At 40.9% G+C, this 26,628-nt stretch overlaps 1 protein-coding gene across 1 annotated transcript; it reads right to left on the bottom strand.

The window, feature by feature from the left end:
* Window positions 1-4,974: 4,974 nt before the first annotated feature.
* Window positions 4,975-22,760, bottom strand: RBP3 (retinol binding protein 3). Its single transcript, XM_085065345.1, has 4 exons — window positions 18,209-22,760; window positions 11,224-11,414; window positions 8,214-8,356; window positions 4,975-6,360 (listed from the first exon to the last, which is right to left on the bottom strand). Exons 1-4 carry the CDS (start codon window positions 21,254-21,256, stop codon window positions 6,032-6,034), a joined length of 3,711 nt encoding a protein of 1,236 aa, XP_084921471.1. The 5' UTR covers window positions 21,257-22,760; the 3' UTR covers window positions 4,975-6,031.
* Window positions 22,761-26,628: the final 3,868 nt, after the last annotated feature.

Below are 26,628 nucleotides of genomic sequence, written 5' to 3'. Positions count from 1 at the left end.
TCCTTCATATTAGTTGAATCAGCTCTCTTACCAAATCTGTGAGTGAAAAACTGACATCTTGTGATCTTCTTGGCTTTGAAAGGGACTTGAAGTTAAGCCTGTCTGAATTCTATGATTGTCAATGACTGAGCAGCAGACTGTTAGAGAGGGTGGGACTTACAAAGCAGAATATCTGAGTTCTGTTCAGGGCTCTGCTGCTTTTGAAATATCTATTACACAGTGAAATCAACCTGGGTCTGTATCGAAATATGACCTGTTGTCAGTCTTACTGTGTAGACAGGAAGCAAATATTCTAAGATCTGTGTGACTTTAGTAGGCATACAGATCTGATGGGAGCAGAGTTTAGCCTGTGGTTTTCAGGTTGTGGATATACCAAAGGAAGCAACCAGGGAATCTGAGTTATAATTAGCTACTGATAGATAGAATCTGCACATGTTAATTGTGGATGATAGGCTCTGTTCTGATAACTGCTAGAAGAGGAATGGTCTTCACAAAATGACACAGGCGTACATGAATTGCGCTGCATTAGACCAGCTTGTCTGTCCTCTGGTTTCTACGTGGGCCAGATCCAACTTTTTAAAAAAGAAAGTGCTATATTCTTTCTACTGCCCATCGCCATGAGACATTTTTCTTTTGTCTACTTTGTTTTGAGCTTTGCTGAGTTTCAGCAGCAGATGAGTTTATACTGTTCTGGGTGGGAGGAAACACTGTCTATTGTTACTACAGCCCATCTAATTAGCCTTTCAATGCCTTTTAAAATCCATTTAGGGGCTTGATTTTGGTAGTTTATGACAATGTGTTCTTCAAGCAATCATTTCTCCTGCTCTTGTATAGTATTTTTTCAGGTTGTCTGATGTTTTTGTGAACTGTCTGAACCTCACCTGTGTCATCAAGGGCTATTATTCCCTTTCAGGCAGAGAACGATCAGCAACCACTCATTTCCCAGCTGAGGGTAAAGGACATTTCAATATACTATGTTCCAGCATATTGATGATACACTCCAGTGTTTGCTGTATACTGGACTGAATTTTGAGTTACCATGACAATGCCCAGCCTGATAATGCAAGTATCAGCAAGCAAACACATCTGAGCGATAAAAGAGAGACTGAGAGTCTTAGGCTGTCAGTTGTAACCAACATATTACACTCATTGTCATCTCATAGGAGATTTCTGTAAGTCAGGAGATTGTATTCTTCCCAATATATTGCTGTTGAACATTAATACATAGCCTGTTTCCTATTAATAAAAATATTTGTCTTATTGCAGGCCAACCACTGGCTGTGCATGCCAGCTTTATTTTTGAAACATAAAGTGATAAAACTGTTACATTATGCCTTTGAGTTCAGAAGACAGTTCTGGTTGGATTGTAACACAGCTTTCCATGGTCAGTGGTGGAAGCTCTTTCACTCGAGTAATCAAAAACCAGAATGAACAAAGAGTTTGAAACATGGAGCACAGGGAACAACCTTGTATTGAGTAGGGGATGATGTGGTTTCCTTGTAATCTTTCCATCTCTATTTTGTGTCCAATAACATTTACTGTGTAAGGAATATATTTATGGTGAAGTTTAATGGGCCAAATTTCACTCCACCTGGGTGCCAGCCAGTTTACTGTGAAGTCAGTGTCCATAAAGTGTAATGAAGGACTCTGTGGTGTAACTGCATTCATATGTGGTCAGGGTTATATTTCCCATTAGTAGTTTAGGCCAGATTGTGATCTCATTTATTCCAGTGCAAATCCAGAATAATTCCATGTTGCTGCTCCTGATTTACATTAATTACTTTAAGATCAGCCTGGCCCAGTAAAAATAAGACTAAAGATTTTTTGGTATCATTACTGCAAAATGTTCTCTTCTGTACTTACTGAAAGATGCCATGTTTTCTTAACAGTTTTATGATTAGAAACCTAGCTTCAGATTTCTTCTGGAAAAAGACAGGACCAGCTGTATAATGCTCTCCAGTATTATTTTGGCACATCACTTCAACCTTACCCTGCTCCAAATGCCTATTTTTCCAGTGCACTACACCTGGTGTATAGTTTAGATTGGAATGAAGCAGTACCAAATCTTACTGGTTACATGGTTTCACTGATTTTGTGTTGTATAAAGTGTAGAAAATCAACCACTGAAAACCAGAGGGTAAGTCTCAAAAACTCTTCAAATGGTGTGTTAGACCTACATCCTTGGAGTTCTCACTGCTAATCAACCATCTTCACCTTGCTTATGGTATGAGGCTTAAGCAAGCAGGAAGGTTACATGGGGGAGAGATAGCTTCCCTTTATGACATGGAGTTGTTTTCTTTGGGAAAAAAGAAAAGGTAAGAACTCTTACCCAGTTTCCTTGTGAGCATATCTCAGTCACAGCAATTTATATACTGTGATGCCAAGCAAGGGAGGAATGCCTTCTGTGTACAGAGAGGTAAGAGAACCAGTTATGAAAAGTCGCAGAGCTGATTCAAAATGCAAAAATGGGGAGAGGTTTTTAATAAGCTTTATTTCTGGTACTTTCCTCACCCCCTTCAGTTTAGGGGCAGTGAATTTTGGTCCTGGTATGTAAAGATTGAGGATTTCCCTCTTGCAATATGGAAATCACATTGCAGGCAGTGTATGCAATACTACCCTTGTTTATTTTTAGGTGGCCATCAGCATAAAAATTGCATTAACAAATTGCTTCTTATCTTAAGGTTAACGGTTCTGTGAACTAAGACTTATTCAGACACACAGCAAACAATTTACATGCACAGCCAAACAATATGACATCTTGTTTCCTGCTGCATCTGTGCTGGTATCAGTGCAAAACCACACGGATGCCAGCAGAACCAGAACTTGGTTCCCTATGTGTAAAAGCAGCTCTTGCGTAAAGCTCCTTGTGCGGGCAGAGTGCAAGTCTTTTATGTGTCTCAAGTTTAACTGAGTGTCTCATCTAAACTGGGTTACATAAACCAGTGGGCTTACCCAAAAGTTTTGCAGATTTTATTTAAGTGAAAATATTCATATTAAAGCTGAGTGAACCAAATATTGAACAGGCAGAAGGAAGCCTAACAAGACAAAGAAAAACAAACTTCCTATAATTGAGTCATGCTGGAAGCTTATTTCCCCTTATGTCTAGAAGTCTGAAAATTTAAATTGGTGCAGATGAAACCCTGCTGTAAGGAAAGCACTCCACTAGGGCAGGGGGTTTGTGAAGAAATGAAGCGCTGCTTTCTGCCCCTGTGAAATACTGTGATTTTATATAGCAGGGATCTTTGTCTTTTCTACAAGTAGAAATGGTAGGGAAAGGGGGAAAAGAATTTTGTTTTTAAAACAGGAGGACACAGTTTGTAGTCAGCTGACTGGTTCTTGTCCTGTCTTTGCTAGCAACTAACTTCATTTTGATCAAACAACTGTTTCTCATGACATCTGTTTCTGGATCAGTGAAAAAAGACACAATGCAATGCTCTCAAGTTTAGCGGTGCAGGCTTTTTTTCTGCAATGGCTAATGAGTTTACCAATAGGAAATGCCAGATTAGGATATTTTTTCACTCACTGATCACTGATCCCTGAACTTTTTCTGATGAAGATATGTTTCTCCAAAGAAATGACACTCAGATGTGCTTTTGAAAAATATGTATTTACTTTTCATGGGGTAATTTTTCACTAATCAAGGCAGTCTGTAGGCTTCTTTGGGTCCACAGAGCACAGTTTGAAAATCTGGACCGGACTAGGGCAGCACAAAAGAAATAAAAGCTGGCTGTCATTTCTTGGTTAGAGTTCTATGAATGCTAGAAAGAGAAAGATGATATTGCTAGATAGTCTGATACAACAACCCCTTTCTTCCTGTCTTTAAAAGGAACATGGTTAGGATTGAAATTCAGGAAGTTATTCTAGGTGGGATGATAAGGAAATGGTGCTATGAACTGTAGAATGTCCATGTCAGCTCTAGAACCAGATGAAAGAAGGGTGGTAGTTTTACCATGTTTCCTGTTGTGTTGTGGAAGGGCACTTCTCAAATTGCTCATTTAAGCCACAAACCATGGATATTCCATAATTAATTTTTTGTGCTTTTGTGATATTCAGACTTCCCAATGCAGTGTAATTTTCTACACAATTATTTTCTGTAGTTTTGTGAGGTCTAAACTCATTGAGATGGGTATAACTATGACACAGCAGTTTGTGAAGACAGGAAAAATTGCTTTTAAAACACACTGCCTTTTGTTAAGGCTGGCAGTTTCAATATTCATGAACCAGTACTATGAAAGAGTAAATAATATTTTGTCAAGTAATAAAATTTCTCAAGGTTGCACAACAATTTTCCACTTAAATCGGTCACTTTAGTGAATTACCAGCACTATTGATTTAAAATGGACTCATCAGCAATTGGATGTTCATTGCTTGTTTTTCCAACTGGATTCCAATTTCTAGACATGTTTATTATTCATATGTACTTCCCATATTTCCCTGGAAAGAATTTATTTGCTATTTGTGCCCATATGATACAGCTTTTTGTCCTTGAATGGATGCTAAAGTTTCTGAATATTGGGTTTAACAATTGACATTGTTTGTAAATGACAGCACTACTGATTGTTTTTAGGAAAACAAAGCAGTTTATCTGGATCATTTAGATATTAAAAAGGCTTAAAAGATATTAGAAGAAATACATTAGTGTTGTTTACTCATTCATTGACTATTCAATTTTTAGCATATTAAGAATATTTATTATTCTTCATACATATATCACTTTCCATGAAATTCTGTATGGGTTTTAATTCATTAAAATATTTTCCACAGCACTGAGAAGTTTAACAACAAGCTAGTGCATAAAAGTCAGAACATGAAAATGACTCAAAAGAGTCCAGATTAGCAATCACACTGAGTGTAGTTGATAAGACAAATAAGTAACAAAAAGATGGAAAATGTATTTAGTTCTCAAAATTTTCTTCCTGTAAAAAAACTCAAAGTCAAGTGTTTAACACAATTTATTTAAAAAAATGTCAGGAACTTACAAATGAGCAAGTGAACACCAATGTGTAACTATTATAGACTCTAACTGAATTTTGGGGGACAATTTCCCTAAATTAATTACCTTACAGCTGGCATTCTGTAGAGATAAGAAATTATGAGATCTAGATTAGAGATACATGTATTTCTAAATAATTACAAAGATAGATGTTTAACTAAGAATTGTAGGAAAGACGAGGAATTTTGTGCATTGAGTTCATGTCAGTATCTCTGTTAGTTGCCCTGGAATACACCATTACTCCATATGTAGCTTGATAGCATGGTATAAAGGATATTTTTCAGCTTTTTTTCTTCTTTTTTAAATTTTTTTTTCTGTCTTTGGGGCAGGACACAACAATCTAATTTTAACCTTAAGTAAAAACATATGATTCTTTTCCTTCAGTCAGTTGATCTGAGCGCTGGGTGAAAGAGTCAATGTACTGCCTTTGTCTTGCTCATCCTCCCCTCTGACAGATACTAAGAGAGAAGCAGGCATGTTCCTTTGAAATACCAGGAGTCTGGGCAACCCTGACAGACTGGGTATGGTTATTTTTGGTACATCTAAATGCTGAAATGGAGAAGAGACTTAATTTAGCTCTTGCAGTTTGGAAAACAGACTCTTCCAACTACTGTTAATTTTTAAAGATATATGAATGCATACAATGTACACAATTTCCAAAGAAGAAGACGTGCCTTTTCTATCTTTGAGGTTGTTCACATGCTTTCAATACTGATGGCTGGGATTTTCTGTGGGACCAAAGGAAATCTGTGATTGGTAACTAAAAAACTGACGCACTGAACATTTATGTTTGATTGCAGGAGAGGAATCCAGAAACCCCAGCGAATTACTGAAGTATTTCAACCATGCACAGAAAGAGTGGGTTCCACAGAACGGGGAAAAATGTCAGCATGTTGAAAAGGAGTCACTTTGAGCTACATACAGGGACTCAATCACTGACCACAGAGATAGAAATGAAGCTCCCAGTCCTTCCTAGGGTTTACATTTGGGTAGCTAGGTTTCTTTTTTTAAGAACTAGGGGCATGTTCCTCCACTGGGCTATCTAGAGCTGTGTAAGTGAGCATTGAGCATCTCCTTTGCTTTGACGAGTGCAGTTTCGGCTGGTGTTTCTATGTGAGGAGGCACTCCTTTCCCTTCCCAAGAAGTGCTGTCAGCAGAGAGGACTGATCTGGAGGTGGGGATGAAGATGTAGAAGTTGGTTTCATCTACCTGATATGTTTGTTGGGAATGGCAGCCACCACTGGTCTGCTCCCCAATGATGAGGGCTCTGCCCAGTCTCTTCATTATGTATACAAACTCTTCAGCAGCCCCAGCCGTCACAGCACTGGTAAGGATTATCAGCCCCTTCTGAGAGCCGTACCTCTCCCCTGTAAGGTAGGACAAAAAGCATCAGAAATGAATCAATTTTCAGAGATTTATTTGTATAATAGAGAAAAGAGAAGCCAAGATAGAGGCTTTGCTCCCTACCTGCTATTAACAACCCAAGAAGTTTGGAAATTTACTTTGTACCTATGACAGTATTAAAATACTTTCAACACAAGCCCAGACTCTATGCTGTAAAAAAAGGCTGTCACCCTATGTGGTGCTCTTGTGCCACCACTTTCTGGTTATGAGCTCCATCAGCAGAGAAGCCAGCTCATGATTACTACTATTAACTCTTCTGTGGCTTTGACTTTTACAGGATTTCCAGATCACATTAGAGTGCTGGAACAGACAGGTGAGAAAAATTACATTTTCCACTGTTGCAGAAGAAGTAGTCAAAGCTCATCCAGAAGCATCTTCAGTTTCACCCTCATCCCTGCTCTAGGAATATGGCTGTCAAAGAGCTTGGCTTGCAATTAAGTAGGCATTGTTTTATGAAATTACAATTATAGTGGTTTCCCACAGGTTTTTTATAGTTTGTAAGTGGAAGCTATACATGGCCTTTGTCCCAAACCCTTCAACAAATACCCCTTTATTATTAGGATCTGAGCCAAGTTATCTCAATTTCTTACATAAAACAGCTGACAGGAATAAGAAAGATTTTGAAGCTTATTTTTCATATATCTGAACAAGCTAGATACTTTTTGAGAGTTTACTTTCTTTGAAAAAGTGACCAGTGGCTAATAACTAGGACTTAATAACTTGAAAACTAAAGGACTTGATAACTTGAAAACTAAACTGTTCTAAAAATGTCATTCTATAAGTAAGTAATACCATGACATATAATTCTCATGCTAAATTTTAAGAGAGAGGCCAATAGCATGGTAATTAATTTTCATACCATCTTTGGTCTTCTCATTTCACTATAAACATAATAACCACTAGAAGACTCTTTTCACAGGAGATATATATATAATACAGGACCAGATCCAGCTCCTTTGAAGTTAATATGGGTCTGCCTGTTCTCTTTGATGGGAACTGGAATGTGTCCATAGAAATCATATCCCTTAGCACAACCAACCTCTGACTGCCTGGGAAAATAGATGGACCCTGCAGACTGTGACAAAGTTTAACCATTTCAGCATGATCCAGGCCAACAAATGCAGACACCATTAACATTTTTGCTAGTGTCTTAGTTTAAGAGGGAAAAATAATTAAAGCCCACGTTTAAGGATTCTTAGCACTCTAAATGCAGTTTATGAGCACTGAAGAGCTCTGTTTCTGCATGTTGCAGCATCCTTTCAACTTCCACAAACAGTGGGGCAGGGTATGTGTGGGGTGTGTGTGACACATTGCCAAATGCTTCAAACTCACCCAGATGTGCAAAATTCAGTCTTTTTTCTTTCTCTTCTCTGGACAAACTGGGGTATTATGGTGTTTTCATCTACTGATGTAGTGAATTACACAGGTAGGTAGTAGGGAACTACATATGAAACTGTATGGGAGTATTGGAAGAGACATTACTAGAGGTCTAGGCAACACTGGATTAATTTTTAATTTTGGCAACTTTTAAAAGCAACAAGTTAAAGCTGCTGTAGACAGCATTTGGCTAAACTTCTGGGGACCAATTTACAGACTTCTGTGCCTAACATACCTCATTCCTAGGGGTTAGTTGTAGATGGCATTGAGGGATATGGCTGAAATGCACATTTTTTGTTTCTACATTCTCTACACAGCTTGAGCAGATCATGGAATGTGCTTTCACCAAATGAGTTACAGTATATAATGGCTTGCTTTAAAATGCACAAGGAGAGACATCTGAAATGACAAGCTACTCTGGAAAGAAATTGCCATTTACCTTTGAGCTGTGGCTGAGTCCATATCTCCTTTACTGAGTCACTGGGTCTGTCATAAACTTTGTCCAAGAGAATTGGGTGTCCTTCATCAAAGAAATATGAGCATAGGACCGCTATGGGTGTAGTGGAGCCTCCAATATTGTACCTTTTCAAAAATTAAAAACATGAAGGAAACAAGTGAAAATTTGTGTCAGGCAGTAAATCTCCCTTCCAAGTCCTGTTCTTTAACATCTGTCCCAAAAAAGCTTATGGCTACATTTTGATACATTTACATTCATTCTCCCCTATGAACATTTGCACATCTATTAGATAAACAAAATCCTATCTAAGAGTGTTGGACTGTTACTGCCCACAAGTGACTTCAGAAACACAAGACTTAAAAGTCTGGGTTTTTTTTGAGGTAACCTAGAAAAAATGCAGAAAGTAAGCAAAGACTCTAAATCTGCAGAGAAACATCAGATTCTTGTTTTTCTTCTACCCTGAATAATCCATACTGTTCCTGACATAGGCAGCAAGGAGTGAATACCTAAACCCTGATTCATAAAAATAGATCCCAATTAAAGCAACATATGTTTGTAGAACTGTTGTGTTCTTACTTTTTCCTACACAAAATGAGAAAACTTAGTGGTTTAGATGAGGGGTTTTTTTGGGGGGGGGCTAAAGATTGTGTTAGCTGCTTCATTTAGCACAGTCATAGTTGAAAACTTTGGTTGCAGTTTAATTCCATACCAGCCTCTGAAGATTAAATTTACTGAGGAGCCTGTTGTTGGAGAACCCCTGCTATAAATACACACAATTGACTACTAAAATATTTTTGCCTGTAACTTTTCACTAATACTAGAGCACATACAGGTCTAGAAATGTTTGTACTTTGCTTACTGACAAAGTGTCAATACAGTGCTTTCCTGTAGGTGATGTCAGGATTCCCTAGCACAGACATTTCAGCTAGAAAATGAGCTAAATGAGCAGCTTAAAAACCTGCTAGAAAATTAGTTTATTCAGTTCAATCTATAGCTAAGGTTTTTCACCTCCAGAAAAGGATCACAATCCAGAAGGCCTCTGTTCCAAAGAGTGAAGCTACGTCTTTATTCTTCAGCATTTGGGAGCTGTTTGATTCACAGTGTGACAGGCTAGAAGTTAAATAACCATCTTCAGTGTGTCCCTGATAGCACTGTACTGCTAGGAGGTGCTGCTGCTGCTGCACAGCCCACGAGACAGCTCACTCCAGCAGAGCCCAGTTTCCCACAGGTGCCACCAGGGCTGAAGTTGGTGGCAGGCAGAGCAATTCTGGAAAGCTCTTCCTGGGCCTCTCTTGCAGACAGTGAAACTGCAGTAACTTTAGTAATAATGACTGAGCAGTTTTCTGAGTTTTAACTTAGTTTTTGGGTGCTAGTTCTCCTTTTGACAGATGTCTTGTGTGACCTTAGGGAGGCCTTTTAGTTTATCAGTGTCTCTTGTCAATGCCATGAGAGTTAAAAAAATCAAGTTGATAAGTGGCACAGCTGTTTCATGAAGGGTAACCATTAAGGTGAGAGACATTATGCATTATGGTTAATCCCATGCAAAATTGAAATTATCCAAATATGAATTTCATGAGTGGCCCAGCTGTTTCAGGGAGGAAAACTTGTAAAATGAGGAACATTATTCATTACAGTAAATTCCATGCAAAATTTAAATCATCAGCCTTAAAATTATAAGATTGGCTTAGGGAGAGTTTCAAAAGGTTTGTTTGGGGTTCTCTTTTATATGCACTCAGAGACTGGGTCTTTTATGTGCACTCAAAGGACTGGAAATACATTAAGTATAAAAAAATAAACCAAAACAAATCAACACAAGAAAAAAACTATAATGAGACCATTTGGTACCTGAGACATTATTTCATCTTTGCCGTTTCAGTGCTCCCAGCCCTGAAATTTTTAGCCTGGGAGAAAACTGGGCTAAGAAAGAGGAATGTCCCAGTCCTATCTCAAGTCTATTGGAATATGGTGGTGCTTTTGCTGAATTTAAATTCAGTCATGAGTGTGTTATGTTGGCGGCTGCCTTGCCTCCTCTGTACTCACATAGTAAGGTCTCTGTCTCTGCTCTCATCACTGTACTCATCTTTTCCTCCCTATGCTGCAAATCCCACAGGAATATTAAGAAGATTACCAAATATTAAGAGCCCCCTGAAAACAACAGACACAAGTGATTCTAGCATTAAAACCAGATTCTTACAAAGTCCTTCTTTTCTTTGGTTTATATTTGTAATGTTCTGGGCTCACATACATTAGCTCTGGACCACAACAAGGGCATTATTTCCCTAAATATTTTGTAGGAAATGTATATTTTTTATATTAATCTGCTTTGATAACTGGTGACAAATGGATGACATCTTATGGCTCATAAGATTGGAGCACTGTTGACACACTGGAGCGTCCAACAGACCTCTAAGCTGAGAGCAGGCGTTTGATGCTGCAGCTGGGTGCCCAGGAATGCTACAGTACCTCTGAGCACCTCTGTGCTCTGTGCACATGGGCCATCCTGTACAGAGCTGGTAGCCCAGAATTATTTAGCACTGCAGATACGGCAAATTAAATGTTGTAACACAGCCTTACACTTGGTCTGTCTTTTTGACCATTGAATCACTTTGCTACTACATGAAATAAAATATTTATTTAAGATTTATACACACACACACACACATACACACACACACATGTACATGTATGGCACATGGAGAGTTAGATTAGAAAGAAATTAGAGAAATAAAACACACGTGACATCCAGAATTGCATTCTGCAAACTGTTCCTTAAATTTGCCTACGTAGTTCTAAACATCTCAAGTGATGATACAATTTATCTTGAGGTATACTTCCAGACTGTTATTATTTTCTTTGGCTGTTTTCCTTTTCTCATTTAATCCTAGCAATGTCAGCCTGTAAACAGGACAGTAAGCCATGTAAAGCTAATTCACTGTTACAAATAAAATGCTGTTTTGAAAGTGCTTTGGTTATTTGCCATTCAAAGGTTTACCTCATGTCTATGATTAATGCATCTGTGTGAACAATTTTCTTCCAAACATGCTCTATCAGTAGGTCGGACACCTGGGTTAGAAGTTCACTGTCTCCAAACATATCGAATCTCACATAGCCGATGTTGTTTTCAAATACATTTGTGTGGAATGAAAATTTAATCAAATCTTCAAATACTTCTGGCGGAGGGATCTGAAAGAGTTAGGAAAACCAAAACAAATCATTTGCTGGCACTGGTAGCTTGACACAAAATTATGTGGGTTAAGTTTAATCCAGACAGGACATGTGTGAGGAATGTGACCAAGTTTGAAAAACATAATAAATTTTACAATTTTTTGCATATTAAACATAGGTTAGCATTGGCTGATGCATTTTTGTGCAGTATAAGATGCATCAATAACATGCCCAGAATCTGGATCAGGCACCTATTTGCCAGAGCTCAGTTTATTTTTCAAAAATACAAGAATTTCCTTCGACCAAAGAGGCTAAAAGGACTATCCCAGCCTGCAGCACAGATCCCTGTCCCAGGCCTGCCACCCAAGCCCACACGTTGCCTTCATGAGTTCTTTCTAAACACAGCACCTGGGACTTTCATAATCTCTTGACTGGCCTCATCTGACAAACAGCTGCTGGCTGCAGGTATGAGTGGCCCCAGCCCCTCTTAATGACCCAGTCCCTGTGACAGTGAGGAATGTCATGTGCTGAGCATGTGCTAGGATACTCATGAAGTAGACATGCTAAATCTCTTACATGGTGGCCATGTGCCTGGAGTCTCACGTGTTAGGTTGTGATTTATTTAATTTTGTTTAGCTTATGTTATTAAACAGCAGACATTTTTTAAATAGCAATGTGTAGCCAAATAATAAAGTTATCCTAGTAACCCCCGTATGCACTGAGACATAGCCAGTTCCTACTGCCAAACTTCTGTTTTGCATGCGGTATCTGAAAATGGAGTAGTCTCCTTGAGATAAGAATTTAGAATACATATGACTTAAATGACCTTCAGCCATTTGGTCTTTTCTCCTCAGGGCTGCTGTGAAAATGGTGTTATACTTTCTTTTTAATCAGTTTCCTTCTGCCATAGCTCAGTCCTAGACAATCCATGCTTTTACACCCAAAAGAACAAGGAGTCAGCAGTGAGTGATGTGCTAAAAGGTGTTTTCCAGTCTACAATATGCCACAGAACTGGGGAAGCACTTGAGCTTTCTGCAACTAGAGAGAAGTCAAGTAATCTCCTGCCCTCCATATAGTGCTCTGGCTTGGAGCTGTGCTCCTGCCAAAAGCAGGTCTGCCACAGTGGAAAGAGTTTTTTCCAAGGTGTGTGAATGCAGCTGTGTTTGACACAGCTTGATGTTACCTAGGGGAAAATTACCCACCATGTCACACTTCATCTTTCAGTCCCTGATGTATGCCAAAATCACCAAAATTTCAATCATTAATTTAAAAACCCTGTTGGCCAGTAGTTGTTTACCTGATTATAAGAGCAAACTATTTTCTGTACCCTTCTTTATCACCATACCTTGTGAAAATAACCACTGTATCTGGGCTGTAAACACATCAATCCAGCACTACTGAGTTTGTCATTTCCAATCCGCTTCCCAGTGACAGCAATCCTACTTGATCTGCCCACTGTACTTTGATTAACAAATCCCAGTTTTGAAAAATATATTCAGCATGCATTGATTGTTTTGACAGAACTTATATCTAGTTCAGAGATATGGTCCCCCCAGGAGGAAAATAAAAACATCACTCATTAGTAACATCTACAAATAAAATTGAAGTGTTGATCTCAGCCACTTACTGATGCTATTTTAACTGAGCACACAAAAATCTTATCTCTGTGTCCAGTGATAATTGATAAATGCATACCCATAAATATGCTGATTAAGAATAATACCTGTCTGATAATTTTTTTCTCTACTTGTTCTTTTACTGTGATGCATCCCATTTTTGTTCCCTGAGGACTTCAGCATTTTTAACTCTTGAAAATTCATTACAAATTTCAAGGAGGGCAGGTTGCTCTTAAAGCCTCAGGTCTAATGGGATGAAATAAACGTGCCAGGATTTAAATGAAAGCTCTTCATGGCTGCAGGAAAAAGTATAAAAATGTATCTATTCTAAAAGCTGTAAGACTGGAAATCAGATGAAAAGCACTCCTAATGTAGTTTTGGAGTGCCAGGGAAAGCATCTGAATTTTTCAGCAAAAGAGGTGAGGAGCCTGGGACAGACACTGGAGAGTTACTGCCTTGCAAAACTGCAGGTTCATGACACAGGAATATGAGCCATGTGCTCCTGGTACCTGAGGAGGTAAGCCAAGCTTCAGGGAGCAACCATGTGCTCTGCTTTGGAAGGCAAGGCTCAGTTTGCTGGCCAAGGACAAGCTGGGACAGGATGCAGCTGAAAGTAAGATCCTGCTGCTCAGTTAGACAATGTTTACATACAAATGACTCGATGTTAAATATAAACCCTCAGGTGCACACTGTAAGCAATGAGGCTAGACTAAAGGACCTCCAAGCTAACTCTACTTTAAGCCAAGGAAAAATTTTTTTTTCATTAACTATATAGGGTCTACAGTCTTATTCTGCAGGCTTCTTCCGCAGGTGAGTGGCCTGAGTAGAAGACATGATGTGACACAAAATAGGACCTTAGAATGCTGCCTTGGACTTGAGCATGAAGTTTCATCTCTGATTCTGTTACTGACACAAACCCCAACCATGAGCAAACTGCTTTTCTAAATGTGCCTCTCTTCCCTCTTTTCTCTCCTTTCATCTCTCCTTCAAGTAGTTTTGTCCATTTAGATGGCACCTATTCTTTCATAGCTATTTTTATGATCACTGTAAGGTAACTCTGATTTCCATTAAGGTTGCTCGTGCTGCCAACTGCTGGCTGTTAAGATATTGTCAGCCAATACTCTTGTGCAATTGCAAACACTGAGATTAGTTTAAGAACCATGAGATCTTGAGGGCTGACTGGCATGGTTGTGCCATTCTTAGAACATTTGGGTTCCCTGTGTACCACAGGCTGAAACGGAACTGCCCATCCTAGCAGGGTCCCCAGATCAAGGACTGAGCAGGATCAGCTATAGCCCTGACAGCTAATTCTCACTTGCTCTTAACAGCACACATTTTACTGGGTGATTTCCAGGCAATCCACCCTAGTACGTCACAACCCTTACTATTAGAAAGATGTTTTTAAGATCTAGTGTAAACAGTCTAAGTTCACTACTTTGTACTGTTTAAGTGCATTACTTCTTGGCCTATCTACTATGAACATGGGAACAGATTATTCTTTTCATATTTGAAACAGTCTCTTACGTATATGAAGACTGTTTTCATGTTTCATCTCAGTTTTGTTCTCTCTGGAATAAACAACTCAAATATTTTAAACGTTTTCAAGATTACCTTTATTCAGTGTTCTCTTCACTCCTGTTCCTCTTTTCTGCTGTCTCCCTACTTGAGCCACATCTTTCCAGAAAACCATTGCCCAGACTGTGGATATTATACTCTAGATGAATTTTCTTTAGAGCTAAATTTTGCAGAAGATTTCATGTCTTACTGATTATACTCTTCCTTATCCATTCCAGTTTAATGATGATGAGTATTTAGTGCAATAGCTTTACCCTACTGACCTGTGCTCAGCTTATGTACTCTGAAGAACCCATTTACATTCTTACAGGACTCCTCCTAAACAAGCTGCTTTCCTCCCAGAATTGAGCAGTGAATTACTATCATCCTAGAAACAAGCAAGCAAGAATTGCAAAAGGAGAAGAGCCAATGAGAGTTACACACGTGACACTTTTCTCTTGCATAAACTTGCATAGTTCCACTGACTTTACTGTGGTTATGTTGATATAAATCAGCATCATATGGGCTTACAACAATTGTTTTTCCACCAGCGAGCAATAGATGTAGCAACTTGATTATTCATCTTGACACTTGGAGGCTGAGCATTTTTATTTCACTTATTAATGAAGGGATATATGCAAACTGTACTTCTTTCTGATGAAACATCTCTAACTCTTGCCTCCTTGAGCAAGGACAATATTCTTCTATATATACATATTATTCATCTGGAAACAGGAGGACTTGAAATGCAGGAACAATTTCTCTCTATAAAGGATTCATTTTTGCTTTTTTTTCTGATCATCATTTTCAGCTGCTTATCTAAACCATCATTACAAAAATTCTCTTAGGTGTAAAGACTGCATTAAAAGTATTTGGCCATTACGACGGGGCCAAAAAAATCACACAAAAAATCCTCAGTTAAAATGGACATAACACATGCCAAAATCAGGCCACAGTTCTTCCATAGGTACACACTCAGTCAGAAACACAAATGTTTCAGTATGGAAAGGAAAGTATGACTGGAGGGGGAGAGAGAGACAAACAGAAGAACAAGAATAAGGGATTATTGAACTGCAGGTCAGCAAGTTTACAGAGCTCTGCCTTCTAAACAAAATGTTATTTTCTGGATCACAAATAACATATACAAAATTTGCCTCTGGTAAGTCCGAGTTTGGAAAGTGGCATTTATGCTGCTGACAACTCTGACTAGCAGTGACCTTGCTGCTGCTTAGAGGAGACATATTCACTACCCTGTATTATGCTTCAGCAGCTATTCTAGTGCAGCAGATGCAAAGCTCTGCACACATTTCACTTGTCTGTCTCCTATGCCCCATCCCATCCTTCCCGTAGTTATTCATCCTCACTTTCAGTTAATTGTGTTGGATCTGCTTCACTGTCAAGGTCATTAACAGTAAAATCCTGCTGTCAAGAGAGAGGGTGGCTTGCAAGGTAGGTAGCACAAGAGAAAAACTAGCTTTTAGGTTTTTAAGAAATAAATGTGATATAGATCAAGAGAGCCACTATGTCCATATATAGGGCTGCCAATTTTAATTTTTTTTATCTTAAATTTTTTAAACTTTGTAATTTGCAATCATAGCTAGTGCCATCATATAAGTTCCACTGTAGTCTAAAGACATTTGCTCTCTGGAGTGTTCCACAGAACCTGAAATGTTCCACAGAAAGCCTTCCTCTTATGGCTGCAAAAGCAGAACAGGAGATGTAGGTACGATTGCTGCTCTGTGGAATGGGTGAATTTTCTTTCATCTCCGTCTCAAGGAAAATCCTGTACTTTAATGACTTCAGTGTCTTTGTTAACATCTTAATGCACTCTTTTCTGTTTGACTCCCAATCTCCTCCAGCACTATGAGGGAATGCTGAAGCCTCTGGAAACCCTTTTAGTCTCATAAGAGATGTGATTCTCTGCTCTTTATAATTATTTCACCTTGGAGAAATCTCACGTTTGTCCTGATTTTCATCCACATTGATGTAATTTCCTTCTTATGGATGCATCCCTGACCTCTTCCAATAATTTTGCTTGACAAAGAACTATGGTAAAACAGAGTCACTGAATAATATAATGGCATTTCTTCACTACTTCTATCAGGATCAGAATTTCATGTCATGTGACAAATAAAAATACTTGTCCTCTGCATCCTGTTCTCAACATTCAAGGTCTGAATAAAGTACATAAGATCTGAACAAGTAAAAACCACCAACAATATTTATTAATAGCCTTCAGTGACCACAGTGACTAATTTGCAAGATTTGTGCATGCGGTAGAATGGGAAGAAATTCTAATTATGGCTACTGATATGTTGATAGTAATTTAGCAGGGAAGGCTGTCAAAAACATTGAAATATCTTTGGAGTGAAGTTTTCTACACTCCCCCAAGTTAGTAGGGAGAGTGATGGAATAGAAAACTCCTTTAATTAATGACTTCCATTTAATCTTAGGGGTAAAAATGGGCCCAGCATCTCTTGGTCAATAAACTTGAAAAAAAAAATCCTCCCCTGGAAATGCTTAGATTTTGTCCCTGACCTTAGTGTTTGTGATAATACTACAAAGGTCATGGCCACTTTAAATCATGCATGCCAAAAACTTCAGAGTGTGGAAGTCCATTGATTTCCTTCCCCAGGAAACATTTAATAGTTACCTGACACTTGGTCTACTCTGGTTCATTGCAAGGCAAATGCATTCTCTTCAAAAAGCAATTTTATGAGTCCCTGGAGAAAATACGTCTCTGATAACCATACTAGTGCAGTAGCCAGAAAGCAGCTAACTCTATTCAAGAAAGGGATCAGGTTATCCTAACCCTCTATTTAATTTGAAGATGGAATTTTAACAAGTGCTCCTGGGAGCTCCGTCCAGCACAACAATGAACAAGAAAGATTGCCAAGGCCAACCAGTGTATAAACACTCAGGCTCAGAACAAAGCACAGACTGTTATGCAAACCACACAGCAAGGGCAAAAGTAGATTATTAAAAATCAATTTCTCCCTGGGGTCACCTAACTTCCACCCAGATACTTCTTCCAAAGTACTTCTAGGTCACTGGGAAACTGTCTGGTGCTGAGTTTGAGATACAATTAGAGCAACTTTCCACTGCCACTACCAAAGGAGTCGCTTATTATTCTGGTGCAATAGATGTCAGCTACTGCAATTTTATATAGGAAAGTCCATGAAAGTACATGGCTGCATGTTTAATGAGTGTATGCATTTACTCTGGTCCAACTAAACTTCCCTTATATTACAACCCGTGTATGAAACAAGAGGGTTTCTGCATTAATTTATTACAGCTGGAAAAGCTGCAACATTGAAAAAGAGGCATCACAGAGACAGTGAGATACCTTCCCTCTAACCCTGGAGCCCTGCGTTTTTGCTTGTGGCATATGGCAAATGAGATTCATAGCCTGAAGGTTGTTCCCAAAATACATGCATTCACAACTGCCATCTAATACCACCCGGACTTGTCTAAGTGTCAGAGACAGCTCAGCCTATGAAACCTACTCAGGCAATGGCTTCTCCTCTGGCTACAGGTAAATCCTGGTGAGTTTATGGTATGCGCTAGAAAAAAGATAACGTATCTGACTCAATGCTCCCATTCCAGCTGCCATCTCTATAGCTGAGTACAAGAGAACTGTACCTGTTTTGGCATGATCCCTGGGATGCTGTCCTTGGCGTGGTCAGGGACATAGAGTAATTTCAGGTGTTCATCACCAGAAAGAGCTTGTAAGATGGCAGTCACCTTCCTGGCCAGTTCTTCCTCTGTATGGATTCTTTTATAATTGTCTTTGTTGATGCTCTTGGTGAGATTGGATGCTATAACAGTCCCAATGTCCACAAAGGCATAATTATCTACCACAAGCTTGCCTACAGTTTGCAGTATCTCTGGCAACTGGGCACGCAGGTTGGCAATGTGCTGAGCTACAGCCATGGCTTCACTGGCCTGGATGGTGATGTGTGGCTCCACTCCAGACACACTCCATACTTTTCCAGTGACTGGGCTGAGCACCACTTGGCTGGGGATGGAGGCATACAGGGAACTGTTACCAACACGATAAATGCCCACTGAGAGGGATCCACCAACTGTGGGCTCACCAATAACTGTGGCCCGGTGTAGATCCTTCATAGAGCGAGTAAAAGCTTCAGCTGCTGAGCCACTCATATGGCTTGTTAGGATGTAGATGTCCTTGAGGGAGCCATATCTCTTGCCAGCGAGCTGGGGGAGAGTCCACACCTCTGTGCTGCGGGAGGTACTACGATCAAAGACAGTGTAGAGGTGTTTCCGAGGCTCAGGCTCAAAGAAGTAGGAACAAAGTATTGGGATGGCAGTGGAGTAGCCACCTGTGTTATACCTCATGTCAATAATCATGGCATCTGTGTCCACCAGCTTGTTCCATACCATCTGTAACAGCTGTGGCCCAATGGCCTTCACGGTTTCTGCCTCAGCCATCATATCAAAGCGAAGGTAACCCAGGTTCCCTGGCAATACCTCAGTTTTGAAGAGTGCCTCAATGATGTAGCTCAGCTCTTCAGGGCTGGGTATCACATTGGGAAGCTGCTCTTCTGGTGTTGGTTCTACATGGCTGTGGAAGACGTGAAGCCGATGGTCTCCGGAGGTCTCCTGCAAGTCACTGGTAAGCTGGGAAGCCAAAGTCTCAGCATCTATAGCTGATCGATAACCTCCTTGGGCCCGTTTGGTGCTGAGCATAGCACTGGCCTTAGCAGCCACTTCTGGGATGGCATAGTGAGCCTCTAGGAGCTGCCCGGTACCCTCCAGGAGTACTCCCATGTTCTTGTGGAAGGCTAGCACTTCTTCAGCCTTCTCCAGTGCATCCTCAGCCAACACTATGGCATCAGGAACAACTCCTCCACCCATCCAGCTTTCCCCATGGTTGTCAATGAAGGTGATAACAGGAACTGTGACAGTCAGGCCACGGGTTATTCCTGGCCCAGGCTGAAGCAGAGGGAAGGTACGGGTGTGTGAGAGGCTTCCTGCTGTGATCTCACCAATCAGAGTGGCACGGCCCAGGGACTGCATGAGGTAAGCAAACTCCTCAGCAGCTGTAGCAGTGTGATGGCTGGTGAGCAGGTAGATGCCACGCTGTGCCCCATAGGACTGTCCCAGCAATTCTGCCTGGCTGTTGTGCTCCTGTGTATGGTTGGTGCATCTGTCATAAGTTGTGAAGAGATGGACAGGACCAGCAGCAGGGTCTTGGAAATAGGAGAGTAGCACAGGCACAGCAGAGGAGGAAGGGCCTCCAGGGTTGTAACGTAGGTCCATAATCAAGTTCTCTGTATTTTGAAGGGGCTCCCACACTTTGTGTACAATGTAAGGTCCCAGCTTAACAAGCACAGAGGCATCTGCAAACTCATCAAAGCGCATGTAGCCAACATTGCCTGGCAACACCGACACCTTGAAGACAGTATCCACCAAGGCATGCAGCAGCTGCTCATTGTCAGGTAAGTCAGCTGCCATTCCAATTGGCTTCTCGGCTGGGGAATCAGCAGCTTCACCTGGCATCATGACTCGGACCATCAGGCGGGGGTCTTCAGATAAGGTCTGCAGTTCAGTGTTGAGCTTGGCAGCCAAGTCCTCAGATGACTGCACAGAAGAGAAGTCAGAGGTGGCGAGGTGCCGCAGTAGCGCAGGCACTCTCTCCACTAAGCTGTAGTAGTCCTTTAATATGTTTTTGAGGTGGCTAATGGTGCCAGGCACTGCTCTACGCACTGCCAGGATGTCCAAGGATTTCTGCAAGGCTTGGTCTGCCTCAGTAGCCACACATGGCATCACCCCATTCACTTCCCAGCTCTGTCCACCCCCACTCAAGGGGCTCACAGATCGTGACACTGGAACCATCATATAGAAATTGGAAGCACCAATACGCAGCTTCTGGATGTTCAGTGAGCCCCCGGCTGTCTTCTCTCCAACAGTGATAGCTCTGTTCATGTGCTTGAGGATGTAAGCCACATCTTCAGCCACTCCTGTGGTGTGGCGGCTGATCAGAACAATGACATCCTTGTCTTTGCTGTACTTCTTTCCCAACACCTTTGGCTGTGTCCATATCTCTGTGGTCGTGTTGGAGGGACGATTGTATACAGTCTCAACATGCAGCTTCTTGTCTTCTTCATGCAAGTATGAGATGATGAAGGGGAGGCCAGAAATCTGTCCCCCAGTGCTGTGGCGAAGATCTATCACCAGGGCAGATGTATCTATCAGTGTCTTCCAGACCTTGTCCACCAGAAAAGCTCCAACTTTCTGCACAACTTCCTCTCCTATGATATAATCAGTCCTCAGGTAGCCAACATTGCCCTCCAGCTTGTCATACATGACCACATGCTCAATAAGACTCAGGAGTTGCTCACGGGTAGGGGACACCTCAGCTTCTTGTTTGGGAACTGCATGTGGTAATGGCTCATAGGAAATCACCAGTCTTGGGTCATTCAGAGCACCCTGCACTCCAGCTGTCAAGACACTGGCCAACATTTTTGGATCTGAGATGTCCAGGATCTCCCCGCTCTTGATTGCTTGTTCAATGGCTTCTTGCATTCCCACTAGGTTTTCAGGATAGCAGTAATTTTCCAGAAGGACCTTAGCCATGTCCAGCACTAGAGTTGGCTGAAAGATTTCCTCAGCAGGTATGCTGCACATGATCAGTGCTGAAAACAGCAAGAAAGGTGTCCTGATCATTTTGTCTTTGTATGGAATAGAAACGAAGTCAGAAGCTCTTATCGATCAAGATGAACATAGCTCTCCAATGACTCTGAATCACACTGAAATCCCTGTGTTGAATCCAGGTGCACTGAACAGATCTTTTATCTGCATTAAACCTTTAATCTCATTAAAATGGAGTGCATCATCCAAAGTGCACCAATAGACGAAGTTCAGCTCCTTACTACTTCACAGGCCTCTTATGAAACAGTAATAAACTTCAATCATCAAGGAAGATCTTTCTAGCCGTTAATTGCTTCCAAAAGGTAATGCATTGCCTGTTACAAACTGGTCCAGGCTTATCCTGAAAGTGGATTGCTTAAATGCAAAACTGATTACAACCACGGTTAGAACAGCAATCATCCTACCTTTTACCATTATTTATGAAGAGCTTATACCAGGAGATTCTTCAGTGACTTAGTTGTATCAATATTTAATATTCTTTCAAAAGTTGTTGACAATACATTGTCTTTGGTATTTTTTAGTCTGAGCTGCAAAGGACTATTCTTATATTCTATGACTAAGGGCTCCAAACAAGGAACTCCAGACATTTAGCACAGCTCATAAAATCCAAGGTAATGACAGCCTGTTAATTTCTGTGCTGAGAATTGCCAGCATTTTAAACAGGACTTTGAAACACATTTGCCTCAACATAATACAGCTAAATCTGAGGTGACTTTAATCTTCACAATTTGCACTCAATTAGGATTTACTTGTAATACCGTTGGGTAACATATGGTCATGTCTGATGACAGCTCCCAGCCAATAGACTTTAGGCTCAACATACCAAAATAGAATGTGGGGGGTTGTTTTCTTCTGCTCACAATGTATTTGAGACCCTATTGTATTAAGAGTTTGAAAGAGGATCAGAATATGTGGGATGCAGGCTGTACCCACTCTGAGCTCTAGTATGACATGCCAAAGATATACAAGAACAGATTCTTGGCTTCAAGTTTGAAATGAATTGCTACCCCTGCCATTCTGTTTGCTGGAGCTAGCAATGAGAATAGACTCTAAAATCTGGGAAGAGCACGTTTTTGTACTGCTGTCAAAATGTTGCTATGTATGAATACATGTGGAGAGAAGAGTCTAAAGATGGTCTAAGCCTGGCTGGGTGCACTCTGCTGGTGTCATGTGTGTCTTGAATGAAGCCTGCCACTCACGACTTTCAATTTACTGTGCAAAGGGTGTTACAGATGTTATACACAAGGAATTAACAGTCACCTCTTCTTACTCAGAATGTAACAGACATACATGAATTGCCATGAAGATCATAGTCAGAAAGGAGACAAGAACAGACAGCAACTGAGTATTTTTAATCAGAGTATGTGCCAGATTTCAGCTGTGCCTTCCATACCTAAAGGAGGTCTATCTATCACTGCTAAACTCATTCCATGACAATTTTTTTGGTAGTATTTAAGGAAGTATTTCCACAGATAAACAATATTCTTCTCAAGTGAGGGCTTAGCTAGAGGTTAAAAATCACAAAATTGCACTTTCCTGCCTGTGATTGTTATATAATAATAAGATTCAAGAAAAAAAAAAACACCTTTCTCTATTCTCCTGAGATTTCTTTTGCATTTTATCACAGTCTATAAAGATTTTCATATCAAAAGTGCTGGAAACTGTAGCTGAGGTTCTTATGAAGCAAAGATTTTGAGAAATATATACAGGATTGTGATTAGATAAGGCAGCACTCCATAGCTCAATTTATTTGTCAAGTTATGCATATTGATTCTCATGTCTTTTATCCCTATCACATAAAACCAGCTTCACAATGTAAATGTAAAATAAAATTTTTTTTTCACACACGCACAACTTAAAATGCTGGGACAGTGGATAAAAAGTATTTTTCCACACTTGATCTGCTCAGTGATCTGTTCCACACTTGATTTGCTCAGTGATCTATTCCACACTTGATCTGTTCAGTGATCTATTTCTCTTGAAATTCAATATGAATATTCCATATGGATTTCCTGAATCAATATGACATGTAACATTCACTGCCACCTTGGTAATTCTTTATAGGTGGTGTTAGAAGATAAGAATCCTTTCCATGTGGTGTGAATTCTGTAAGCTTCAGAGAATGACTATTTGCTTACCTATTTTGAGACACATATAGCTTAAATTTTTATCAAACATGTTGTTTAATGTAAGTCTGTTCATTGAACTCTGAGTAACCAGATCCAAATGTAACTCTACCATTTATTCTAAATTATAATATAACTCAAGCCAAATTCTTATTTTGATTTTAGTTTTGAGCAGAATTAAATTGCTAAGGCCTAGTTTTAGCTTTTATAACTCATAAAAGTTTATGATCCTTTAAAATCTGTCCACAAGTATTTCATTTTCTGACTTCCTGTGGGTATGAACTTCCCACATACTCTGAAAAGAGGTGGTTTTTTTAATCTGTCCCAGACTAGTCTGCATGCACAGTCTGCATCACTCAGATCACATGCTAAAAATCGTCAATAGGAGCAAGATTGAATGTTTTGCTGTACATTATTTGCTTTCTATATTCTCCTCCAATATTCCCCAGTTCTCATCTGCAGCAGTTCCCACCATTCCCTCGTCAGACTCATGCAGATATTTGGTCACTGATAAGCTGCAGTAGCAGGAGGCTCATCTGAAGGTGGCAGCAAGAGCAGCTTTTTCACTGGCAGAGATGCCAACAGGATAAAGGAGAAAGTTGGCAACCACTTTTGGTTTTAGTAAAGCTTTCTAATAGAGCCATATTTTAAATTATATATATGAATTAGAATTAACGAAAAGGTGATATCTGGCTCCTAAATACTGAGAGGCAGAGTTTATTAGCTCAAGCACAGGACTATGGTAATGAAATATTTAATGCTTCCAGGACTTCAGTAAGTATTTCTAGACAAACCTTCACTGCCTTTTATAGATGTACAAGTCTGGGTCAGTACTACTTCACAGCTGTCTGTGACAGGCATGACTGGATTGCATAGGTATGGTCTAAGACTGTCTTTTCTGTTCTGTTCTTGTACTGTTTGGTACAAAGGAAACCTTGTTCCTCAGTAGGCTTTCTAGGCCCCTTAGAAATAAAGAGAATTAATAATATCACCCTTAGATTGCTTTCTAATTCCCATGCCAAAAGAAGTAATGTTAAATTTTTGTCCCAAGGTTTTTCAGTTCTTACACTGTACAAACCTGTACAGATTAAAATTAAAGTTGGAAGTTTTCTTTCACATTCTTTTAATATTGAAATATTTCCTTTCTATGAAAATGGAAATAGCATTCTGAGATGTTTAATGATTAAATTTGCAATAAGAAAAACTTAAATCCAAAATGTCTTAGATTTTGATCTTTTAATATTCCATTCCCTTCCCTTCCAGTTTTACATTGATCAAGAAAAAAAAATAAGAAGATGATTTATATTTTTAATGAAAGACTGAGTGAGGGTAGAAAAAGTGTGTTCACATTTTGAAATCTCTCTAATTTCAACCAGGAGCAGGTGGAGCCATCACAGCTCATGGAGCACAGCTGTGATAAACTCACACTGATCAGCTCTGCTGAACAGATGAACTGCCATATTCTAGATAAGTGGAAGGTTCAGGAGATCATCAAGAAAATGCATTTCAAATGTGCACCCTGACCTAGTTCAGAAACATACTCTCGTATGTGCAGTCCCTGAAGAACTGGCATATTTTATGTTTGCATTGCATTATCTGTATTCTCTACATCCTACATGTTTGATAGATTTATACATTTGTCAGCATGGTACACCAAGCAGAGTTAACCAATCATAAATACTGAATATTAAATACTGTATCGAGCCCTCCTATCCTGAGGTTATTATTTGAAACAGTGAGACCTCCTGTCACCCACAGCAGGCTTTGTTTAGTGGCCATCAAGAACTGCTGCAACCAAACCAATGTGATTCCTACAGGTGGTTCTGCTGAGGGCCTGATGCCCCTGATGACTTCTCCTGGCACTGCTGCTGTATGGCACCTTTAGCTGTGCAGCTGTAAAGGACTAGTGTGGTGGTAGATAATACCACCTCAGGAACTGCTGGGGAGCCAAGTGGTTCCAGTACAGCAGGGCTTCACTGGTGGGAAACATCCTAGTCCGAGTAACATGATAAGTCCCTCCCCAAATTATGTAAATCCCCCTGGCTGTAACCTAACCCCTGACTCCATCCCTCCCTTCTCCCATTGGTTGTGGTGTTCCCCCCCGCCTCCTCTCCCCTGAACCCAGGTGATCCCTATATCTAGGGACACGTGGGGTTATTCGTTCTCTTTCACCCTGGAACCCTCTGGAATAAACATCTGGAATATCCAGCTGATTGAGCCTCTGGATTCTTTGTCTCTGGTAACGCATGAGCTATCCAGCTCTCTGGGTGAGTGAGAATCTGTGCCTTACAGGGGGAATGGGTGTGAGAAGGGTCTTTCTGTACAGCACCAGCGCAGTGCTGGCTGGAGTGATCTCTCGACAGCCTTAGAGACACTTTCGGTAAACGCAGAGGCCTGATTTCCACCCCTCCTCCCCCCCTGTGTTAGACTAGGTTTCCCTGCAGCTGCTGGATCAGGAGCTTTGGTTGCCAACCCAGTACCAAGGGCCAGGCTGCCGGGATGCTGCTCCCTCAGCTCCTCTGGTGTGCTGGGCCAGCCTCAAGGCTTCTGTGAGGGCTAATGCTGTGCACGCCAGGCTCAGGCCAAACCACACACCTCATGAACACAGGGAGCCCCCTTTGCCAGGGCTACACTGCAGCCATTCTCCGCTGAGGCTTTCAGCTGAATTATGACTGATGGTTCAGCTGAAGCTTTGAGGAAGATGACAGAAAAGAAACAGGTGCAGCTTAGAAGGATGACATACTCCTGAGGGTGCCAGGAGGCAGAAGCCAGGAAGACAAGGCAGTGGGCCAGGTTGAAGGCACGGAGAGGGTGAAAGAGGCTGTGGCCAGCCCAGAGATGGCAGGAGACACCTTTATGCTGAGAGGCTTTAAGGTACTGTGCAAGAGACAGTAAGAAAAATGTGTGGAGGCGGCAGTGGCGAAGGGAACCGAGGGGGCACAGCAGCGCCGCAGCCTGGAGGTGGCCCCGGCGAGAGCACGGAGCCCCGACAGCCCGCCCCGGGGGTCCTTCACGGCCCGGGTGTCCCTCATAGCCTGGGAGCCCCTCACAGCCCAGGGGTCCCACACGGCCCGGCCATGGCCCTGAGGCAGTGCTTGGAGAAAGCGCTGAAGGCGGAGGGGAGGCCAAGGATGGCTCTGAGGCCGTCGGTGGGCTCCAGTGAGAGCCAAGGCGGTGCGGAGCGGGTTTGCGCCTCAGGCAGGCAGAGCGTCCCACCTGGCAGACGGAGAGCAAAGCTCCGAGCCTCCCGGAGGCTGCCGA

Source organism: Lichenostomus cassidix, chromosome 6 (genome assembly GCF_008360975.1).
Source record: "Lichenostomus cassidix isolate B80296 chromosome 6, HeHo_3.0, whole genome shotgun sequence".
Taxonomy (NCBI): domain Eukaryota; kingdom Metazoa; phylum Chordata; class Aves; order Passeriformes; family Meliphagidae; genus Lichenostomus; species Lichenostomus cassidix.
This window is presented reverse-complemented; position numbering and strand designations above follow the sequence as displayed.